General features: G+C 51.8%; 1 protein-coding gene across 4 annotated transcripts in view; it reads right to left on the bottom strand.

Annotated features, from left to right (window-relative positions):
• The window catches only part of PWP2 (PWP2 small subunit processome component), a 35,236-nt gene that overhangs the window by 12,675 nt on the left and 581 nt on the right, over positions 1-21,980 (bottom strand). The window contains exons 1-15 of one of the 4 annotated variants that reach the window (XM_068271032.1): positions 21,574-21,679; positions 17,044-17,156; positions 16,728-16,822; positions 16,552-16,651; positions 16,200-16,343; positions 15,399-15,534; positions 14,685-14,890; positions 14,443-14,586; positions 11,759-11,829; positions 11,507-11,643; positions 10,640-10,788; positions 8,378-8,525; positions 3,646-3,796; positions 3,089-3,269; positions 2,849-2,996 (exon numbers count right to left, since the gene is read on the bottom strand). In XM_068271032.1, coding sequence (XP_068127133.1) covers positions 2,849-2,996; positions 3,089-3,269; positions 3,646-3,796; positions 8,378-8,525; positions 10,640-10,788; positions 11,507-11,643; positions 11,759-11,829; positions 14,443-14,586; positions 14,685-14,890; positions 15,399-15,534; positions 16,200-16,343; positions 16,552-16,651; positions 16,728-16,822; positions 17,044-17,156; positions 21,574-21,591 — 1,941 coding nt within the window. In that variant the 5' untranslated portion in view covers positions 21,592-21,679. Of the gene's footprint in view, positions 1-2,848; positions 2,997-3,088; positions 3,270-3,645; positions 3,797-8,377; positions 8,526-10,639; positions 10,789-11,506; positions 11,644-11,758; positions 11,830-14,442; positions 14,587-14,684; positions 14,891-15,398; positions 15,535-16,199; positions 16,344-16,551; positions 16,652-16,727; positions 16,823-17,043; positions 17,157-21,439; positions 21,478-21,573; positions 21,680-21,980 lie in introns of those variants that run through there. The other 3 variants (XM_068271034.1, XM_068271031.1, XM_068271033.1) reach the window with 3 other exon arrangements.

The raw sequence follows: 21,980 nt of genomic DNA on the forward strand, positions 1-21,980 counted from the left end.
GATGGGAGAGGTGGAGGAGCCACGAGAGGGAGCCAAGAGAGGAGGTGAGAGAAGGGAGAGGTGGAGGAGCCACGAGAGGGAGGTGAGAGAAGGGAGAGGTGGAGGAGCCACGAGAGGGAGGTGAGAGAAGGGAGAGGTGGAGGAGCCAAGAGAGGAGGTGAGAGAAGGGAGAGGTGGAGGAGCCACGAGAGGGAGGTGAGAGAAGGGAGAGGTGGAGGAGCCAAGAGAGGAGGTGAGAGAAGGGAGAGGTGGAGGAGCCAAGAGAGGAGGTGAGAGAAGGGAGAGGTGGAGGAGCCAAGAGAGGAGGTGAGAGAAGGGAGAGGTGAGAGAAGGGAGAGGTGGAGGAGCCACGAGAGGAGGTGAGAGAAGGGAGAGGTGAGAGAAGGGAGAGGTGAGAGAAGGGAGAGGTGAGAGAAGGGAGAGGTGAGAGAAGGGAGAGGTGAGAGAAGGGAGAGGTGGAGGAGCCACGAGAGGAGGTGAGAGAAGGGAGAGGTGAGAGAAGGGAGAGGTGGAGGAGCCACGAGAGGAGGTGAGAGAAGGGAGAGGTGGAGGAGCCAAGAGAGGGAGGTGAGAGAAGGGAGAGGTGGAGGAGCCAAGAGAGGAGGTGAGAGAAGGGAGAGGTGGAGGAGCCAAGAGAGGAGGTGAGAGAAGGGAGAGGTGGAGGAGCCACGAGAGGAGGTGAGAGAAGGGAGAGGTGAGAGAAGGGAGAGGTGGAGGAGCCACGAGAGGAGGTGAGAGAAGGGAGAGGTGGAGGAGCCAAGAGAGGAGGTGAGAGAAGGGAGAGGTGGAGGAGCCAAGAGAGGAGGTGAGAGAAGGGAGAGGTGGAGGAGCCAAGAGAGGAGGTGAGAGAAGGGAGAGGTGGAGGAGCCAAGAGAGGAGGTGAGAGAAGGGAGAGGTGGAGGAGCCAAGAGAGGGAGGTGAGAGAAGGGAGAGGTGGAGGAGCCAAGAGAGGAGGTGAGAGAAGGGAGAGGTGGAGGAGCCAAGAGAGGAGGTGAGAGAAGGAAGAGGTGGAGGAGCCAAGAGAGGAGGGAGAGGTGGAGGAGCCACGAGAGGAGGTGAGAGAAGGGAGAGGTGGAGGAGCCAAGAGAGGAGGTGAGAGAAGGGAGAGGTGGAGGAGCCAAGAGAGGAGGTGAGAGAAGGGAGAGGTGGAGGAGCCAAGAGAGGAGGTGAGAGAAGGGAGAGGTGGAGGAGCCAAGAGAGGAGGTGAGAGAAGGGAGAGGTGGAGGAGCCAAGAGAGGGAGGTGAGAGAAGGGAGAGGTGGAGGAGCCAAGAGAGGGAGGTGAGAGAAGGGAGAGGTGGAGGAGCCAAGAGAGGGAGGTGAGAGAAGGGAGAGGTGGAGGAGCCAAGAGAGGGAGGTGAGAGAAGAGAGAGGTGGAGGATCCAAGAGAGGAGGTGAGTGAAGGGAGAGGTGGAGGATCCAAGAGAGGAGGTGAGTGAAGGGAGAGGAGGTGAGAGAAGGGAGAGGTGGAGGAGCCAAGAGAGGAGGTGAGAGAAGGGAGAGGTGGAGGAGCCAAGAGAGGAGGTGAGAGAAGGGAGAGGTGGAGGAGCCAAGAGAGGAGGTGAGAGAAGGGAGAGGTGGAGGAGCCAAGAGAGGAGGTGAGAGAAGGGAGAGGTGGAGGAGCCAAGAGAGGAGGTGAGTGAAGGGAGAGGAGGTGAGAGAAGGGAGAGGTGGAGGAGCCAAGAGAGGAGGTGAGAGAAGGGAGAGGTGGAGGAGCCAAGAGAGGAGGTGAGAGAAGGGAGAGGTGGAGGAGCCAAGAGAGGAGGTGAGAGAAGGGAGAGGTGGAGGAGCCAAGAGAGGAGGTGAGAGAAGGGAGAGGTGGAGGAGCCAAGAGAGGAGGTGAGAGAAGGGAGAGGTGGAGGAGCCAAGAGAGGAGGTGAGAGAAGGGAGAGGTGGAGGAGCCACGAGAGGAGGTGAGAGAAGGGAGAGGAGGTGAGAGGTGGAGGAGCCAAGAGAGGAGGTGAGAGAAGGGAGAGGTGGAGGAGCCAAGAGAGGAGGTGAGAGAAGGGAGAGGTGGAGGAGCCAAGAGAGGAGGTGAGAGAAGGGAGAGGAGGAGGAGCCAAGAGAGGAGGTGAGAGTAGGGAGAGGTGGAGGAGGTGAGAGGTGGGAGAGGTGGAGGAGCCAAGAGAGGAGGTGAGAGAAGGGAGAGGTAGAGGAGCCAAGAGAGGGAGGTGAGAAGGGAGAGGTGGAGCAGCCAAGAGAGGAGGTGAGAGAAGGGAGAGGTGGAGGAGCCAAGAGAGGAGGTGAGAGAAGGGAGAGGTGGAGGAGCCAAGAGAGGAGGTGAGAGAAGGGAGAGGTGGAGGATCCAAGAGAGGAGGTGAGAGAAGGAAGAGGTGGAGGAGCCAAGAGAGGAGGGAGAGGTGGAGGAGCCAAGAGAGGAGGTGAGAGAAGGGAGAGGAGGAGGAGCCAAGAGAGGAGGTGAGAGAAGGGAGAGGTGGAGGAGTGAGGAGAGGAGGTGAGAGAAGGGAGAGGTGGAGGAGCCAAGAGAGGAGGTGAGAGAAGGGAGAGGTGGAGGAGCCAAGAGAGGAGGTGAGAGAAGGGAGAGGTGGAAGAGCGAGGAGAGGCGGAAGAGTGAGGAGAAAGGGAGAGATGGAAGAGTGGGAGAGGCAGACGTGGGCAAGAGAGGCAAGGGGTAGAGGGGAGGAGAGTTACAGGGGGAGGGGACAAGGTGGAAGTAGCAGGAGATGAGGCTAGAGAGGTGATCAGAATGATGGAGGAGGGGGAGGGGAGCTATAGGGGGAGGGGATAAGAGAGGTGGTGGGGGGAGGGGATAAGAGAGGTGGTGGGGGGGGGGGGAGGAAAACGCTGGTTATTAATTCCATCATGCTGCTCCTCCGGCTTCATCCTTACCCCCATGGCATCCAGAGAATAATTACAAGAGATTTCATATTTCTTGGCCAGAAGCTGCTCCCGGACGTGATAAAGGCAGACGAAGCGAGAGGATCCTCCAGCGAGCAGAGCCTGGCCGTCTGCAGAGTAGCACAGTGTGGAGAAGGCTCTGTATGATGGGAGACAGGTCAGGACATTACAGCCAGGGTGACATCACATGACAGGAAGTAAAGAGGTCCAGTCACCGCTCCTCACACTTACTTCCCCTTTGCGGAGTGCTTGGCGGTCACCTTGTCCAGTTCCTTGCGGCCAAACTGCAGGTCATGTCTTCCCTCAATGGATCCCATCTGAGTCCCCTTCTCAGGGTCCCACAGGGTGATCTGCCCATCCAGAGACGCCACAGCCAGTTCCTCACCATCTGGTCGGAAGGTGACGGCCAAAGCTGAGGAGGACACAGACAGCTGAACACCACAGTGCACCTTCCAAGTGTGGCCTGTCCCCACTGATGGCTCTAGAGACCAGTGTGGCATAAAGTGTGGCCCCTCTGATGGCTCTAGAGACCAGTGTGGCATGAAGTGTGGCCCCTCTGATGACTCTAGAGACCAGTGTGGCATAAAGTGTGGCCCCTCTGATGGCTCTAGAGACCAGTGTGGCATAAAGTGTGGCCTGTCCCCACTGATGGCTCTAGAGACCAGTGTGGCATAAAGTGTGGCCCCTCTGATGGCTCTAGAGACCAGTGTGGCATAAAGTGTGGCCCCTCTGATGGCTCTAGAGACCAGACTCTGTGATAGTGTGACCCCCCCCACACACACACTTACCATCTGCGCTGAGGTTGAGGGTCTCTGTAGTCCGCCAGCTGTCAGTCATGTGCCACAGTCGCACGGTCCGGTCCCAGGACGCTGTGGCCAGGACAGACTTCAGGGGGCTGAACGCAACACTGCTGATGGGTCCGGCGTGGCCCGCTAATACCTGGGGGTGGGGAGACAACACGCCGTCACTAATACACCAGCAAGGCAATGTCAGTGAAATATATCATAGGAGACACACACACTGATATTTGACAAGTGAAATTAGTTTATTGGATTTACAGAAACAATAATTGTTTAAATGAAATTAGGCAGGTGCATAAATTTGGGCACTGTTATTTTATGGAGTCCAAAACCTTTAGAACTAATTATTGGAACTCAAATCGACTTGGTAAGCTCAGTGACCCCTGACCTACATACACAGGTGAATCCAATTATGAGAAAGAATATTTAAGGGGGTGAATTGTAAGTTTTCCTCTTAAATTTCTCTGCAGAGTAGTAACATGGGGGTCTCAAAACAACTCTCAAATAACCTGAAGACAAAGATTGTTCACCATCATGGTTTAGGGGAAGGATACAGAAAGCTACTTCAGAGATTTCAGCTGTATGTTTCCACAGTTAGGAACTTATTGAGGAAATGGAAGACCACAGGCTCAGTTTAAATTAAGGCTCGAAACTGGCAGACCAAGAAAAATCTTGGATAAACAGAAGCGACGGATGGTGAGAACAGTCAGAGTCAACCCACAGACCAGCACCAAAGACCTGCAACATCATCTTGCTGCAGATGGAGTCACTGTGAATCGTTCAACCATTCAGCGCACTTTACACAAGGAGATGCTGTATGCAGAGGAAGCCTTTTCTCCACCCACAGCACAAACAGAGCTGCTTGAGGTATGCTAAAGCACATTTGCACAAGCCAGCTTCATTTTGGAATAAGGTGTTGTGGACTGATGTAACTAAAAGAGTTATTTGGGCATAATAAGGGGCATTATGAATGGAGGAAAAAACAGCATTACAAGAAAAACACCTGCTTCCTACAGTAAAATATGGTGGTGGTTCCATCATGCTGAGGGGCTGTGTGGCCAGTGCAGGGACTGGGAATCTTGGCAAAGTTGAGGGACACATGGATTCCACTCAGTATCAGCAGATTCTGGAGACCAATGTCCAGGAATCAGTGACAAAGCTGAAGCTGCGCCGGGGCTGGATCTTTCAACAAGACAACGACCCTAAACACTGCTCAAAATCCACTAAGGCATTCATGCAGAGGAACAAGCACAACATTCTGGAAAGGCCATCTCAGTCCCCAGACCTGAATATAATTGAAAATCTGTGGTGTGAGTTACAGAGAGCTGTCCATGCTCGGAAGCCATCAAACCTGAATGAACTAGAGATGTTTTGTAAAGAGGAATGGTCCAAAATACCTTCACCCAGAATAATGGTGACAGAGATATATAATGGTGACAGATATATATATATATAATGGTGCGAGTCTACATTTCCCAGTCAGCGTGGAATCATTGGCTTCAGCAGCTGAATTACTGTCTGACTTCTAGATAAGAGTGAGGTAGAGTGAGGGCCGTATTCCCCGAGCGTGGTGAAGCTGCAGCCATCTCACGCATGGCTATAGGGATTCGGTTGCACGCCACGGTCACCTGCAGAATGCGGCGTGTGATTGGCTCGCCTAGTGACGGGACAGGCAGCATTCCCCGCCGTTCGGCTGCCATGCAGGGAAATGGTGCATATTCTGCATTAGTGACATCACCTCCCTGTGACAAATGTGACGTCCAGTTCCTGTTCCCTTTGCCGCAGATTACCATTCAGCTTCAGACATTGAGGGAACCATGAAGGCAGCACTGCAGGCAGAGTAACCTTTGGGATTGGTTGGCGATTCCACATACAGTACAATTTTGATTGTACGTACAAATCCAACTAGCTAAATCCTGTAGGGAAAAGGGTTAATACAACAACCTCTCTAGAGATAGCAAAACAACAATATCAATAAAACAGTTATGGTAACGTTTCCTTTTGGAGACGCAAACTCTTTACAGAGCTTTCAGAACAAGCACTTAGACAAACGATTTTTAATCATTTTATAATGAAATAATGCATAAACTAAATACAGCAATTGAGAGATTAATACAGTAAAAATAATGATTAAATGAAAATAACAAGTGATAGTATGAGCAGGGGGTCTGGTTACTGTGTCCTTTGGACTTGTAAGTCCAAATCAGAAGATATAATAGTCCAATTCGGGAAAGCTCAGATCCTCGATGGAATATGGACTGGCAAAGGAAGGAACTCTCCCCTGACAGCCTGTGTTCAGCAGTTTAACGCCTCCCCAGCTGGAGGGTGGAGATGGTAATGGGAGATGGGCAGCCTGTGTTCAGCAGTTTAACGCCTCCCCCGCTGGAGGGTGGAGAGGGTAATGGGAGATGGGCAGCCTGTGTTCAGCAGTTTAACGCTGCCCCACTGGAGGGTGGAGATGGTAATGGGAGATGGGCAGCCTGTGTTCAGCAGTTTAACGCCTGCCCCACTGGAGGGTGGAGATGGTAATGGGAGATGGGCAGCCTGTGTTCAGCAGTTTAACGCCTGCCCCACTGGAGGGTGGAGATGGTAATGGGAGATGGGCAGCCTGTGTTCAGCAGTTTAACGCCTCCCCAGCTGGAGGGTGGAGATGGTAATGGGAGATGGGCAGCCTGTGTTCAGCAGTTTAACGCCTGCCTCGCTGGAGGGTGGAGATGGTAATGGGAGATGGGCAGCCTGTGTTCTGCAGTTTAACGCCTCCCCCGCTGGAGGGTGGAGATGGTAATGGGAGATGGGCAGCCTGTGTTCAGCAGTTTAACGCCTCCCCCGCTGGAGGGTGGAGATGGTAATGGGAGATGGGCAGTTTTCTGCTACCTGCTCCAGCCCCACTCTGTCATGTGAGGCAGAAAAGAACATGGAATACCTGAAATGGTCATATCTCGGCATCAGTTGATCAGAACCCGCAGAGAATGATACAGGCGTCTTCCTGGCATTCTGTATTATTTGGAGTCTAAACACATGTCTATTACGATATTTCATTTCAGAGCAAAGTAGATTGCGGTGCCAGAAGATGCTAGACACACGCTTTGCACGTCACACACACCCAGATGCAGATCTGATCATTTTGCTATGCCTGGCATCTATGGGAAACTGATTAATTCAGTAAGACGACTATTCTTTTATTCCGAGATGAATTTCAAGTCATTTCCCCTAGCAGGGATAGGGAACCTTGGCCCTCCAGCTGTTAAGGAACTACAAGTCCCACAATGCATTTCAGGAGTCTGACAGCCACAGTCATGATTAATAAAGGCAAATGCATGCTGGGATTTGTAGTTTTATCACAGCTGGAGATCCAAGCTTCCCTACTCCTGCATGGGATCCGTGCAGGAATGTGCCCGGGGTCTGCTTAGTTTGGCTTCTTCCTATCGAGATCCTTGTGTCATGCTGGGTTCACACGATGCGGTTTTTCAGGTAATTTTCCGCTCGATTCCCTTATCGATTTCCATTAACTTCTATAAGAAATCGACCAGAAAAACATTCGAAAAAAATATTGGACGACAGAAATGATCTATTGAACCATCTAACACAACATTGTATGGTGTACCTGGCGTAAGGATTGCTGGAAAGAAAACACTGAGGAGTCTGAATCTGCTGGGGAGATGGATGGCACTTCTTTCCAGGGAAGGATAAATAACCACTTCGCTTCCAGACCTCGTTTCCCACTTATGGACCAGAGCAGTTTGACAGTTTAGCTATGTCCTTATTTAGTCAGAAATAACTTTATCCCTACTTATGACACAGAAATGATATATTGTTTTTTTCAAGACAAACTAGGCTTTCATTGTATGCCATTTTTTCCCTCGAACAATTTTGTTTTCAATTAATTTTAATGGGAAAACAAGGAGAAAAAAATTGTTTCTCAGTTTTACCAATTTCAGTTTAAAAATAAAAAGTGCTACTGTAGATAAAAAACACACATTTTGTTTGGCTATTCTTACCACTTATCACAAAACTTAGATTATGTTCCTGTCACAATTTATGGTGAAGATATTCAATTCTGAAATAATGCTGCAGAGTGTATTTTTCACTATGAACTGAGAAAATAAAAGTATCTTATTAGCTCAGGAAACATATATTCCCGTTCACCAATTAGTGCTGCATCAGATAGTACCAGTAATGTGCAGAGGAGTAAGCCCAATACTGCACAGCACTGCTTCTGCTACAAGACGTATATCTACTGACTCGGGGCTTACATGAAGTCACAGAGGACCTACATATACTGTAGTGGTGGATAAAGTGGTTAAACAATGCTTCCTATGGAAGGAAGGTCTGATTCTGGGCAAACACTAATTTTCTTAAGTCGGATGGAACCTAAAGAGATGCTCTGAATCCTGCTTCCTGCGCTCCATTCTTGTGAGATTGCGCAGATAGCGCCAGCGTGAGTTCAAGAAAGCCGGCGCATACACAAGGATTATTCAGTTCACTCTGCTCCAACAAGCACAGCGCAGCTTTCTAATGATTCCAGATCAGAATCACTGCTAGCCTCTGAGAAAGATTGCCACGTTCACAAAATACTCACCTGCCACCGTCCATCCAGGCACCTGCACAGAGTGACCGCAGGTATACCGTTCCCAGCAGAAGCAGGAGGTCAGTACACCGGTGGGGAGGTCAGTACACCGGTGGGGAGGTCAGTACGGGGGTGGGGGTGGAGAGGACTTACATCCAGGAGTCTTCCCGTCTGCATACTCCACACATAGACCTCATAGGAATCCTGGGCTCCGGCACACACAATATCACCGCTGCCGTCCACCGCTAGACAGGAGAACTGAGCTGGCCGGGGGGATGTGAAGGTCCGGAAATTCCGATACCTGAAGAGTGGAAGAATCATAACTAACAGAACCAGCAATATCATCTCCCCTCCCCCACTCAGGCCCCTCCCCCTGATCTATGACCAACTGCTACACTCTCTTAATGCCCTGCCCCTCCCCACAGGCCCCTCCCCCTGATATATCAGCAACTGCTACACTCTCCCAATGCTCTGCCCCTCCTCACACAGGCCCCTCCCCCTGATCTATGACCAACTGCTACACTCCCCCAATGCCCTGGCTCCACGCCCACACAAGCTCAGTCCTCACATCCAATACCCTGGTTCCCACCCAGAGGCTCCTCCCTCACCTCCAACACTCGCCCCTTCCTCTGGGCCCTCCCTCACCTCCAATACCATGGCCCCACCATCACTTCCAATACACTGGCCATCTAACCATACCACTGCACACCTCCGATAATCACCTCCAATCACAGCATTTTGTACCTGAGGCCCCTCCCCTCAGTGTTACCTCAGAAGGCTGAAAGGGAACCTTAACTGAACGGGGGGTATAGAGTTTTACTTACCTGGGGCTATTACCAGCCCCCTGCAGCAGTCCTGTGCCCTCGGCACCGCTCTGGAATCCTCTGGTCTCCCACTGTCACTTAGTTTCGTTTTTGACGACTCACCAGTCGCCGGCCGCCATGCGTATTATTGGACGCATTCACCAATGCAATTAGCGCTATTGCGGACCGCAACGCGTACAAAAGTACGCGTTACCGCATATCTACGCGTGCGGAATGCGGCAACGCGTATTTTTGTACGCGTAGCGGTCCGCAATAGCGCTAATTGCATTGGTGAATGCGTCCAATAATACGCATAGCGGCCGGCGACTGGTGAGTCGTCAAAAACGAAACTAAGTGACAGCGGGGGACCAGAGGATTCCAGAGCGGCGCCGAGGGCACAGGACTGCTGCAGGGGGCTGGCAATAGCCCCAGGTAAGTAAAACTCTATACCCCCCCGTTCAGTTAAGGTTCCCTTGAAGGAACAGGCGGTGCCGCCCAGAGAGGTGCTGAGCACCACCCTCACCATACCCTGGCCCCTCCCCTCAGTGTTACCTCAGCAGGAAGAAGGCGCGGACGGTGCCATCCGGAGAGGCGCTGAGCACCACCCTCACCATACCCTGGCCCCTCCCCCCCACAGGCCCCTCCCCTCAGTGTTGCCTCAGAGGGCTGAAGGCGCGGGCGGTGCCGGCCAGAGAGGCGCTGAGCACCACCATACCCTGGCCCCTCCCCCACCATACCCTGGCCCCTCCCCCACACAGGCCCCTCCCCTCTGTTACCTCAGCAGGCTGAAGGCGTGGATGGTGCCATCCAGAGGCGCTGAGCCCCTCCCTCACCATACCCTGGCCCCTCCCCCACACAGGCCCCTCCCCTCAGTGTTACCTCAGCAAGCTGAAGGCGCGGACGGTGCCATCCAGAGAGGCGCTGAGCACCACCCTCACCCTGGCCCCTCCCTCACCATACTGTGGCCCCACCCCCACACAGGCCCCTCCCCTCAGTTTTACCTCAGCAGGCTGAAGGCGCGGATGGTGCCATCCAGAGAGGCGCTGAGCACCACCCTCACCCTGGCCCCTCCCTCACCATACTGTGGCCCCACTCCCACACAGGCCCCTCCCCTCAGTGTTACCTCAGCAGGCTGAAGGCGCGGGCGGTGCCATCCAGAGAGGCGCTGAGCACCACCCTCACCCTGGCCCCCCCCTTACCATACTGTGGCCCCACCCCCACACAGGCCCCTCCCCTCAGTTTTACCTCAGCAGGCTGAAGGCGCGGACGGTGCCATCCAGAGAGGCGCTGAGCACCACCCTCACCATACCCTGGCCCCTTTCCTCACACAGGCCCCTCCCCTCAGTGTTACCTCAACAGGCTGAAGGCGCGGGCGGTGCCATCCAGAGAGGCGCTGAGCACCTCCCTCACCATACCCTGGCCCCTCCCCTCACCATACCCTGGCCCCTCCCCTCACCATACCCTGGCCCCTCCCCTCAGTGTTACCTAGGCAGGCTGAAGGCGCGGACTGTGCCGTCCAGAGAGGCGCTGAGCACCACCCTCACCATACCCTGGCCCCTCCCTCACCATACCCCGGCCCCTCCCCCACACAGGCCCCTCCCCTCAGTGTTACCTCAGCAGGCTGAAGGCGCGGACTGTGCCGTCCAGAGAGGCGCTGAGCACCACCTGGCCATTACTGGAGAAGGTCACCGCCGTGATGCTACTCGTGTGATCTGTGAAGGTGACAAAACAAAAGCCACTGCTGGTGTCCCAAACTTTCACCTGCAAGACAGAGAGCCGAGGGTAAGTATCACCCGAGTCACTCACTATGTATACTAACCCCTCCCCCTTTACTTTTCATGTACTGACTCCTCCCCCAGCCACCCTGCACAGACTCCACCTCAAATCTTCCTGCACAGACTTCTCCCCCAGCCACCCTGCACACACACTCCCCCAGTCACCCTGCACAAACTCCTCCCCCAGTCACCATGCACAGACGCCTGCTCCAGTCACCATGCACAGACGCCTCCTCCAGTCACCATGCACAGACGCCTCCCCCAGCCACCCTGCACACACACTCCCCCAGTCACCCTGCACACACTCCCCCAGTCACCCTGCACACACTCCCCCAGTCACCCTGCACACACTCCCCCAGTCACCCTGCACAAACTCCTCCCCCAGTCACCATGCACAGACGCCTCCTCCAGTCACCATGCACAGACTCCTCCCCCAGTCACCATGCACAGACTCCTCCCCCAGTCACCATGCACAGACGCCTCCCCCAGTCACCATGCACACACACTCCCCCAGTCACCATGCACACACACTCCCCCAGTCACCCTGCACACACTCCCCCAGTCACCCTGCACAAACTCCTCCCCCAGTCACCATGCACAGACGCCTCCTCCAGTCACCATGCACAGACGCCTCCTCCAGTCACCATGCACAGACGCCTCCCCCAGTCAGACTCCTCCCCATATACCGCCCCCCCCCCCCATACCTTGCCGTCGTCTCCGCCCGTGACGATATGCTGTCCATCAGGTGAGTAGCACAGGGACATCATGTTATTGAAATGACCTTGTTGCTTCAACACGTATGACTCGCTCTGCCACTCCCACACCAGCAGCTGGCCCAGACCTGCAATACAGGGCAGTCACCACCAGAGGGCAGCAGAACTCACCACTCCCACACCAGCAGCTGCCCAGACACCACCAGAGGGCAGAACACAGGAAATGGACACAGCAGAACTCACCACTGCAGCCAAAAGCAATCCAATCTCCAGATCTGTTCACCGCGATGGTGGAAATACTCTGATCCGAAATACTGCAAAAGGGGAACATGGAGACAGTGATTAAGCAGTGCGCATAATGGGGGGGGGGGGGGGGGGGGGGAGCAGTGTGCATAATGGGGGGGGAGGAGCAGTGCGCATAATGGGGAGGTGCTATGTGTGGGCAGGGCACACTTCCCATGTGGTGGAAATACTCTGATCCGAAATACTGCAAAAGGTGAACATGGAGACAGTGAGAGTGCAGCAGATGATGGGGAGGAGCTATGTGTGGGCGGGACAAACTTCCTACTTAAGAGAAAGAAGCGCAGCACAGGATGAGGCTGATCTCAGGAGTGGGGCACACTCCCGTGTAGGTGGGCCATGCTCCCTGTGTGGGCGGGGCATAATCCCATGTAGGCGGGCCATGCTCCCATGTGTAGGCGGGGCACTCTCGTGTAGGCGGGGCACACTCTCGTGTAGGCGGGGCACACTCCCGTGCAGGGCTGTGGAGTCGGTCCAAAAATCCACCGACTCCGACTCCTCAGTTTAGGATTCCACCGACTCAGACTCCTCTAATTTGCATATTACAATTTTGTTGATTAAAAGTATGTAACATGAAATTCGTCTCAACTGCCAACGCTTAGGAATTTTACAAGACAACTGAAGTGAGAAGGATATGTAGACTACTATATTTACTCCCTTTAGACTAAAACTAGTTCTTGGTAAGAGTACTTGTAAAAGGTACAAACCGGAACAAAGAACATCTATCAGGCCCTAGGCAATGTAAGTGTGGGTACATCTAAGAGTGATGTGCAGGTTCTCTGCAGGGGAATGAGGAGATTGTAAACAGACAACACCTCTGTGCTCAATGTGCACAACATTCTCAGTGCATTCCCTGCAGCTCTGTGGGGAGTGCATATGTAGAGTATAGTACTACTGTGTAACAAAGTAAACCTGAGACAGATGAAATTAAAGTTTTATACATACCTGGGGCTTCCTCCAGCCCCCTTCAGGATAATCAGTCCCTCGCTGTCCTCCTCCGCCACCTGGATCTTCTGCTATGAGTCCAGGTACTTGAGCCAGTCGGGCGTAGTGCGTATGCACACACTCCGCCGCCAGGAGCATACTACACCTGTGCAGCACTATTGCGCAGGTGCAGAATGTTCCTGGCTGTGGGAGCGGCATGCGGCCGGACAGCGCTGACTGGCTGAATTACCAGGACTCATAGCAGAAGATCCGGGTGGTGGAGGACAGCGAGGGACTGATTAGCCTGAAGGGGGCTGGAGGAAGCCCCAGGTATGTATAAAACTTTACTTTTCATCCGTCTCAGTTACCCTTTAATTTGTAGTCACCAAACCAAATTTTAACAACATATCAAATTATTTGATTTCATGAGCAAAGAGAGTGCATACATTTGCATAAACCAGCATCAATGCAGAATTATTTCCATCTCATTGACCATCTCTATTAGTGACACAGCTACACATCAGGCTTTATTCTTACAGCATAGATGTTATTTCGTATATAAGAGATTCCTGTGTACACATCATATATACAGTCACAATCAGATATGTATATCTGACCTTAAAAATACGGGGACTGCTTTATTGAAGCAGCACAAGTAACTCATTTTGATTGGTTTATTTCATTTTTGTGGACTAAGCACAGCTATTACTGTATATATACTGTATATATACATTATTTTTAATGACTATTATCTGAGAAATAGAACATTTTATCATATTTTCTATTTTAATTACAGTTACAAATTCATTAGGAGTCGGTGCATTTTTTCCCGACTCCGACTCCAGGCACCCAAAATTGCCCGACTCCACGACTCCGACTCCACAACTCCGACTCCACAGCCCTGCTCCCGTGTAGGCGGGGCACACTCGCCTGTGCAGGGGTCAATTATTATCAAATTGTCGTTAGGTAGTCTCAGGTCGTGGTATGAACTATAATTAGAAACATAGATAGATCGTTAGGGAGCAAAATCCACTGGGGACTGGGGGGACACAAACCAGGCCAGCGAGTGGGTGAGGGAGGGTGCAGCAGCTGGGCGGGTGGGAGCGGCACCCCAGGGGGGGGGGGGGACAAGGGAGGGTGCAGCACCCAGGAGGGGGGGGGGGGTTCAGTCTTCCCTTCGCCTTGTATTGTGTCCCACCTCACGTCATGTGAGGAAGAAGCTGGTAGTCACATGACGAGAGGTGGGATGCAATACAAGGCGGGAGAAGACTGAACCCTGGAAGAAACCGCCCGTCAGCAATTGAGGACGAAAGCCTGGGTATGTCTTAATCCTCCCTAACCCGCCCTCTGGGCTGCTGCACCCTCCCTCACCCTCCCCAGTGGTTAGGCAAGGTCATGCTGGTTGGAAAGGGAGGGTCACACTGAAGTGGCAAATTTATTTTGGGTGTCAACAGACATATAGACACATGGGCACCTATGTTGAAAGCTGCGAATAGCGGCTAAAGCAGGACATATTGACGCGTCACAGCAATTTAACACTAAAGCTAAGTACCCATAAAAAAGATAGATCGCGGAACTCAGCCATTAACAACCTTCCACGATCTATCTTTGAACATCGGAAGCGGAGTGGTGTGATCTCAAGGGTGGGGCCTAATCTGTGTAGGCGGGGCATAATCTGCGTACGCGGGGCACACTCAGCTCACCTTAGCGAGTGGATGAGGCTGATCTCTGGCAGCTCGTGGATGTGGAAGGTCCCGGTGGAGAAGCCGGTCACCAGTAGGTTGAGTTTCTTATGGAAGGCAGCAGCGGTCAGTGTGGTGAAGTCTCCCTCTTTGTTGAAGAAATGTCTGCAGACAAAAACCACAAACATCACACGGGAAACTCACCAGGACTGTGCTGGAGGCGGAGACTACCAACATCCAGCCAATCAGCTGCTGGTACTGACCTGGTGATCCTGGAGTAGCGCACTCTCCCCACCTTCTCCTCCGGGGCGGGATTGGCTGATCCTCTGATCTCTTCCCCTTTCTCCTCCCCATCCTCCATGCAGTCAGTGTCTGCTGGCTTCTTCTTCTGTAGTCGGGGGAGGAGCTGGGATGGTTCCGTGTCACACCGCCACATACATAGCGTGGCATCTGCACTGACCGTGTGCAACTGGGGAGACACGCCAGAGTAAGAATGAGAGGAGTCCTACTGCTCCCTCCCCCGAGGGGCATCACCCCTCCCCCAGTGTCTGCTCACTTCCCCCCCCCGAGGGATATCACCTTTACCCGCTCCCCCACCTGATCATTTCTCTCCCGCGTCTGCTCACTCCTCACCTGAGGGATATCACCTTTACCCACCCGCCCATCTGATCACCTCCCTCCCCCCAAGAGCCATCAACCTTCCCCCCAGTGTCTGCCACCTCCCTCACCCCGTCTGATCACTTCCCTCCCACGAGGAGCATCACCTCTCGCTCTGATGTTTACTACTCTATAGATTTTACATATCCAGTAGCAAGAGATCAATGTGCCCTGAAGCTTACACTCTACAGATATTACTGCTTCTACATTCTGATGTCTGTGATCCCCGGAGCTTACACTCTACAGATATTACTCCTCCCACACTCTGATGTCCAAATCATGTGACACCTGGCATGCCCATCCCACGAGGGACAACTCACATCCAAACTGTCCTCCTGGAAGAAGCAGGACACAATGGCATCTTTGTGGCCACCCAGCGAGTAATAGATGAGATTCTGCCAACGCTCCGCGCCGAAAACCCAGGTGCTCATGTCCTTACTGCCCACTGCAAAGCATCTGCCGGAGACAAGAGAGGTTACCAGGGGGAAGGGCACAGGGAGGACACCCCCCCCCCGCTTACTGCCCACTGCAAAGCACCTGCCGGAGACAAGAGAGGTTACCAGGGGGAAGGGCACAGGGAGGACACCCCCCCCGCATACTGCCCACTGCAAAGCACCTGCCGGAGACAAGAGAGGTTACCAGGGGGAAGGGCACAGGGAGGACACCCCCCCCGCTTACTGCCAACTGCAAAGAACCTGCCGGGGACAAAAGAGGTTACCAGGGGAGTGGCACAGGGAGGACACACACACACACACACACACACACACACACACACACACACACACACACACACACACACACACACACACACACACAGCCAACCGCAAAGCACCTGATGGAGACCAGAAAGGATACGGGGGAGGGGCACAGGGAAAACACCTGCCAGAGACAAGCGAGGTTAAAGGGGGGGGGAGGGGGAAGAGTCACAATGATGGATTCCTTACTGTTAAAGAAATGAAAGGGTATTGGCAGGAGGGGCACGGGGAGGGCACACCCCTCAGTGAGAGAGATGAAAGGTGGCGGGGGGGGGGGGGCACAGGAAAAGCACACCCCTCAGTGGCAGAGAGATGAGAGGTGACAGAGGTACAAAAGACAGTGACACAACCTTTACATCCACTTACTTGGAGTCATCGGTCCAGTCTATGCATGTTGTCTCGTCATACGGTCCATAGTAGGTCTTATCCAATACAAATGCATTAAATTCTCTCCTCTTCCCTGGAGCATGGTACATGAGCGCCAAGGAGCCCTTACACACCACAAACTTCCTGCCAAGGCAAAAGAGGAGGGATCACATAGGGATGGGGAGGATCTAAAGACCAGGAGGAGGAGTAACATGAGGAGGATATAAACACCAGGAGAAGGAGACATGGGGAGGATCTAAAGACCAGGAGGAGGAGGAGTTACACAGGGAGGGAGGAGGATCACTCAGGGGAGGAGTCACACAGGATTTGGGGGAGTGAACAGTTCAGTCACCTGCCATCAGGGGAGAAGCAGATGTTGTGGACGGGCTGCTGGAAATTGAAGTGGTTGAGGACAGACTTTGTGAGGAGACTGATGAGTAGAGCGGCGCCCTCTGTGGAGAGATCAGAGACTGGTGAGGGGGAGGCAGCAGAGAAACATCTCAGAGGAGGGGCAGGGGAGGAGCTTACCTTCATCCACCAAAATTGCCAGCGAGCCGTCTGGCGACAGCGCCACACAGGTGATGTTACAGCGAGACGCCAGGGGGAGCGTTTCTGCATCGTTACTGCCGGGAGAGAGAGAGAGGGAGAGGCATTCACTCTGTGTGTACAGCAGCCCCCCAAACATATGACAACCTGGAGCTACTGTGTGTACAGTGACCCCCGCACCCCACCTGGACAAAGTCCCATTTCTGTTTTATCACCATGCACAGCTAACCGGCCCCTTCACCTCCCACACCAAAACAATGCAGCCAATGGCTCCTCGCTCTGCAATCATGTGACTCACTTCTTCAGGTGGAAAACGCTCAGACGATTCCCCACTGGACTTAGCAATGAATTCCCATCCGGAGAGAAGGTGAGATCCCCACTCCGATAGAACGTGCCCAGGAGGTTACTGAACTGTGGAGAGAGCAGGAGAAACTGGCATATTATATATACATAATCCCCACTCCGATAGAACGTGCCCAGGAGGTTACTGAACTATGGAGAGAGCAGGAGAAACTGGCATATTATATATACATGATCCCCACTCCGATAGAACGTGCCCAGGAGGTTACTGAACTGTGGAGAGAGCAGGAGAAACTGGCATATTATATATACATGATCCCCACTCCGATAGAACGTGCCCAGGAGGTTACTGAACTGTGGAGAGAGCAGGAGAAACCGGCATATTATATATACATGATCCCCACTCCGATAGAACGTGCCCAGGAGGTTACTGAACTATGGAGAGAGCAGGAGGAACCGGCATATTATATATACATGATCCCCACTCCGATAGAACGTGCCCAGGAGGTTACTGAACTGTGGAGAGAGCAGGAGGAACCGGCATATTATTAATACATATACACGACTCCCACACCGATAGAACGTGCCCAGGAGGTTACTGAACTATGGAGAGAGCAGGAGAAACTGGCATATTATATATACATGATCCCCACTCCGATAGAACGTGCCCAGGAGGTTACTGAACTGTGGAGAGAGCAGGAGAAACTGGCATATTATATATACATGATCCCCACTCCGATAGAACGTGCCCAGGAGGTTACTGAACTGTGGAGAGAGCAGGAGAAACTGGCATATTATATATACATGATCCCCACTCCGATAGAACGTGCCCAGGAGGTTACTGAACTATGGAGAGAGCAGGAGAAACTGGCATATTATATATACATGATCCCCACTCCGATAGAACGTGCCCAGGAGGTTACTGAACTGTGGAGAGAGCAGGAGAAACTGGCATATTATATATACATGATCCCCACTCCGATAGAACGTGCCCAGGAGGTTACTGAACTGTGGAGAGAGCAGGAGAAACTGGCATATTATATATACATGATCCCCACTCCGATAGAACGTGCCCAGGAGGTTACTGAACTATGGAGAGAGCAGGAGAAACTGGCATATTATATATACATGATCCCCACTCCGATAGAACGTGCCCAGGAGGTTACTGAACTGTGGAGAGAGCAGGAGAAACTGGCATATTATATATACATGATCCCCACTCCGATAGAACGTGCCCAGGAGGTTACTGAACTATGGAGAGAGCAGGAGAAACTGGCATATTATATATACATGATCCCCACTCCGATAGAACGTGCCCAGGAGGTTACTGAACTGTGGAGAGAGCAGGAGAAACTGGCATATTATTAATACATATACACGACTCCCACACCGATAGAGCGTGCCCAGGAGGTTACTGAACTATGGAGAGAGCAGGAGAAACTGGCATATTATATATACATGATCCCCACTCCGATAGAACGTGCCCAGGAGGTTACTGAACTGTGGAGAGAGCAGGAGAAACTGGCATATTATATATACATGATCCCCACTCCGATAGAACGTGCCCAGGAGGTTACTGAACTGTGGAGAGAGCAGGAGAAACCGGCATATTATATATACATGATCCCCACTCCGATAGAACGTGCCCAGGAGGTTACTGAACTATGGAGAGAGCAGGAGGAACCGGCATATTATATATACATGATCCCCACTCCGATAGAACGTGCCCAGGAGGTTACTGAACTGTGGAGAGAGCAGGAGGAACCGGCATATTATTAATACATATACACGACTCCCACACCGATAGAACGTGCCCAGGAGGTTACTGAACTATGGAGAGAGCAGGAGAAACTGGCATATTATATATACATGATCCCCACTCCGATAGAACGTGCCCAGGAGGTTACTGAACTGTGGAGAGAGCAGGAGAAACTGGCATATTATATATACATGATCCCCACTCCGATAGAACGTGCCCAGGAGGTTACTGAACTGTGGAGAGAGCAGGAGAAACTGGCATATTATATATACATGATCCCCACTCCGATAGAACGTGCCCAGGAGGTTACTGAACTATGGAGAGAGCAGGAGAAACTGGCATATTATATATACATGATCCCCACTCCGATAGAACGTGCCCAGGAGGTTACTGAACTGTGGAGAGAGCAGGAGAAACTGGCATATTATATATACATGATCCCCACTCCGATAGAACGTGCCCAGGAGGTTACTGAACTGTGGAGAGAGCAGGAGAAACTGGCATATTATATATACATGATCCCCACTCCGATAGAACGTGCCCAGGAGGTTACTGAACTATGGAGAGAGCAGGAGAAACTGGCATATTATATATACATGATCCCCACTCCGATAGAACGTGCCCAGGAGGTTACTGAACTGTGGAGAGAGCAGGAGAAACTGGCATATTATATATACATGATCCCCACTCCGATAGAACGTGCCCAGGAGGTTACTGAACTATGGAGAGAGCAGGAGAAACTGGCATATTATTAATACATATACACGACTCCCACACCGATAGAGCGTGCCCAGGAGGTTACTGAACTGCGGAGAGAGCGGGAGGAACCAGCATTATATATATATATATATATATATATATATATATATATATATATATATATATATATATATATATATATATATATATATATATATATATATATATATATATATATATATACACATGATTCCCACACCGATAGAGCGTGCCCAGGAGGTTACTGAACTGCGGAGAGAGCGGGAGGAACCAGCATTATATATATATGTCTGTATAACTATCTGTCTATCTATCTATACACATACATGGGTTTGTAAGTATCGGGATGTGGGCACAATTCTAACATTTTTGGCTCTATACACAATGCATTTGAAAGGAACAGGATGTGATTTATCTGCAGACTGTCAGCTGTAATTTGAGGGTATTTACAGGCAAATCTAAGTGATGGTGTAGGAGTTCCATGTTTGCATATGTGCCTCCCACCTGTTATTCTCAGAAAGATCCCTCCCCCTATCTGACCCCAAAGTGGACCTGAACTCAGAACTTCCCCTCTGCTCTAAGAGATAAGCAACAGCATAATAACCTTTACAGAAAACCATTTCTTTGTTGCAGCTGATGCAAATCCTGCAATCAATCAGCAATGTGTTTACGTCCTGCTTTCAGGGAAGCAGACATGGGGTTAACATCCTGTGCTTTCACATGGGCTTATCTGCCATCTCTGCCATAGGCAGTCATGTGACAGAGGGGATAGATTAAATTACCACTAGTGATTAATCAGAGATGGGGGGGAAATGGGTAACAGTAAAAAAGGGCGCAGGAGGCTAGTGGACAAATCGGGCGCCGCCATTCACTCCCATAATAAATATCGTTTAATGGGCGCCCGATAGGAAAAAAGGGCGCCGGAGAAAAATAACGTTTTAAAAGCGGCGCCCGGAGACTTAATGTTTTATTACTGCTTCTCATGATTACACATTATTTAATGATTTATACATTTTTTAATATTATTTTTAAACGAAAAACAGTACAATTTTTTTTTTTTTTCACATTATTTTTAAATGAAAAAAACGCACAATATGTTTTTAAAACTTTAATAATGCTTATCACAGGGGGGTCTTAGGTTTAGGCACCAACAGGGGGGTCTTAGGTTTAGGCACCAACAGGGGGGTCTTAGGTTTAGGCACCAACAGGGGGGTCTCAGGTTTAGGCACTAACAGGGGGGTCTAGGGGTTAGGGGTAGGTACAGGGAGGGTTACTTAGGCACCAACAGGGGGCTCTTAGGTTTAGGCACTAACAGGGGGGTCTAGGGGTTAGGGGTAGGTACAGGGAGGGTTACTTAGGCACCAACAGGGGGCTCTTAGGTTTAGGCACTAACAGGGGGGTCTAGGGGTTAGGGGTAGGTACAGGGAGGGTTACTTAGGCACCAACAGGGGGCTCTTAGGTTTAGGCATCAACAGGGGGGTCTAGGGGTTAGGGGTAGGTACAGCGAGGGTTACTTAGTAATTTTTTTTTTAAACGTTATTATACGTTTCACTATTTAAACGAAAGATTAACGTTTTTACAATTGCCGATTTAATGCACATTATTTAATGATTTATAACTTTATAAAACATTAATTTTAAACGAAATACAGTACAATACATTTTTAAATGTTAACCATGCTTATCGTTTAAAACACCGCGCCCTTTTTTCCCAGCACCCCTTTTTAACGTACGCGGGGAAATGTTACTATGAAGGAAAATGGCCCAGGATAGAAAGGACCAGTGTGGTTTGTATTATAAAACGACATATGTTTCTTATGAAATCTTTATGGTATGTGTGATTAGGAGTGTGATGGGGGCGTGGCCAGGGGTGTGGCTTAAGTATCCCTCTGTCTCACCTTAAAAAGTTGTGAGGTGCTATTGAGAGAGATGAAGGCCGTCTAATTTACAAGGAGTAAGCAGTCAGTGCGGAGCTCCCGTGTAATATCTCCCCCCCTCCCCCGTATACAGCACAGCAGCGCCGCCTCCTCACCCGGTACGCGTATCTCATGCTGCCTCCTCTGCTGCTGCTCTCACACACGTGCGGCTCCTGCACCGCTCCACTTCCGCCGCGTCACTTCCGCCCGCCATCCGGCCGGAGACCCGCCCCGCCCACACTGGTACAGCGCGATCAGGGGAGGAGGGACAGCCTGCTAACGGACCCGCCCACACTGCCAGAGCGCGATCAGGGGAGGAGGGACAGCCTGCTGACAGCCCCGCCCACACTGCCAGAGCGCGATCAGGGGAGGAGGGACAGCCTGCTGACAGCCCCGCCCACACTGGCACATGACACGGGACAGCATCACTTCTCCGTACAGCTACGTCATCACCTTGTCTTTTACTGCGCAGGCGCCCTTTCAACGCCATCACCAACCGACACAACATTAGAGATGGGAAGTT

Source organism: Hyperolius riggenbachi, chromosome 2 (genome assembly GCF_040937935.1).
Source record: "Hyperolius riggenbachi isolate aHypRig1 chromosome 2, aHypRig1.pri, whole genome shotgun sequence".
Classification (NCBI taxonomy): Eukaryota; Metazoa; Chordata; class Amphibia; order Anura; family Hyperoliidae; genus Hyperolius; species Hyperolius riggenbachi.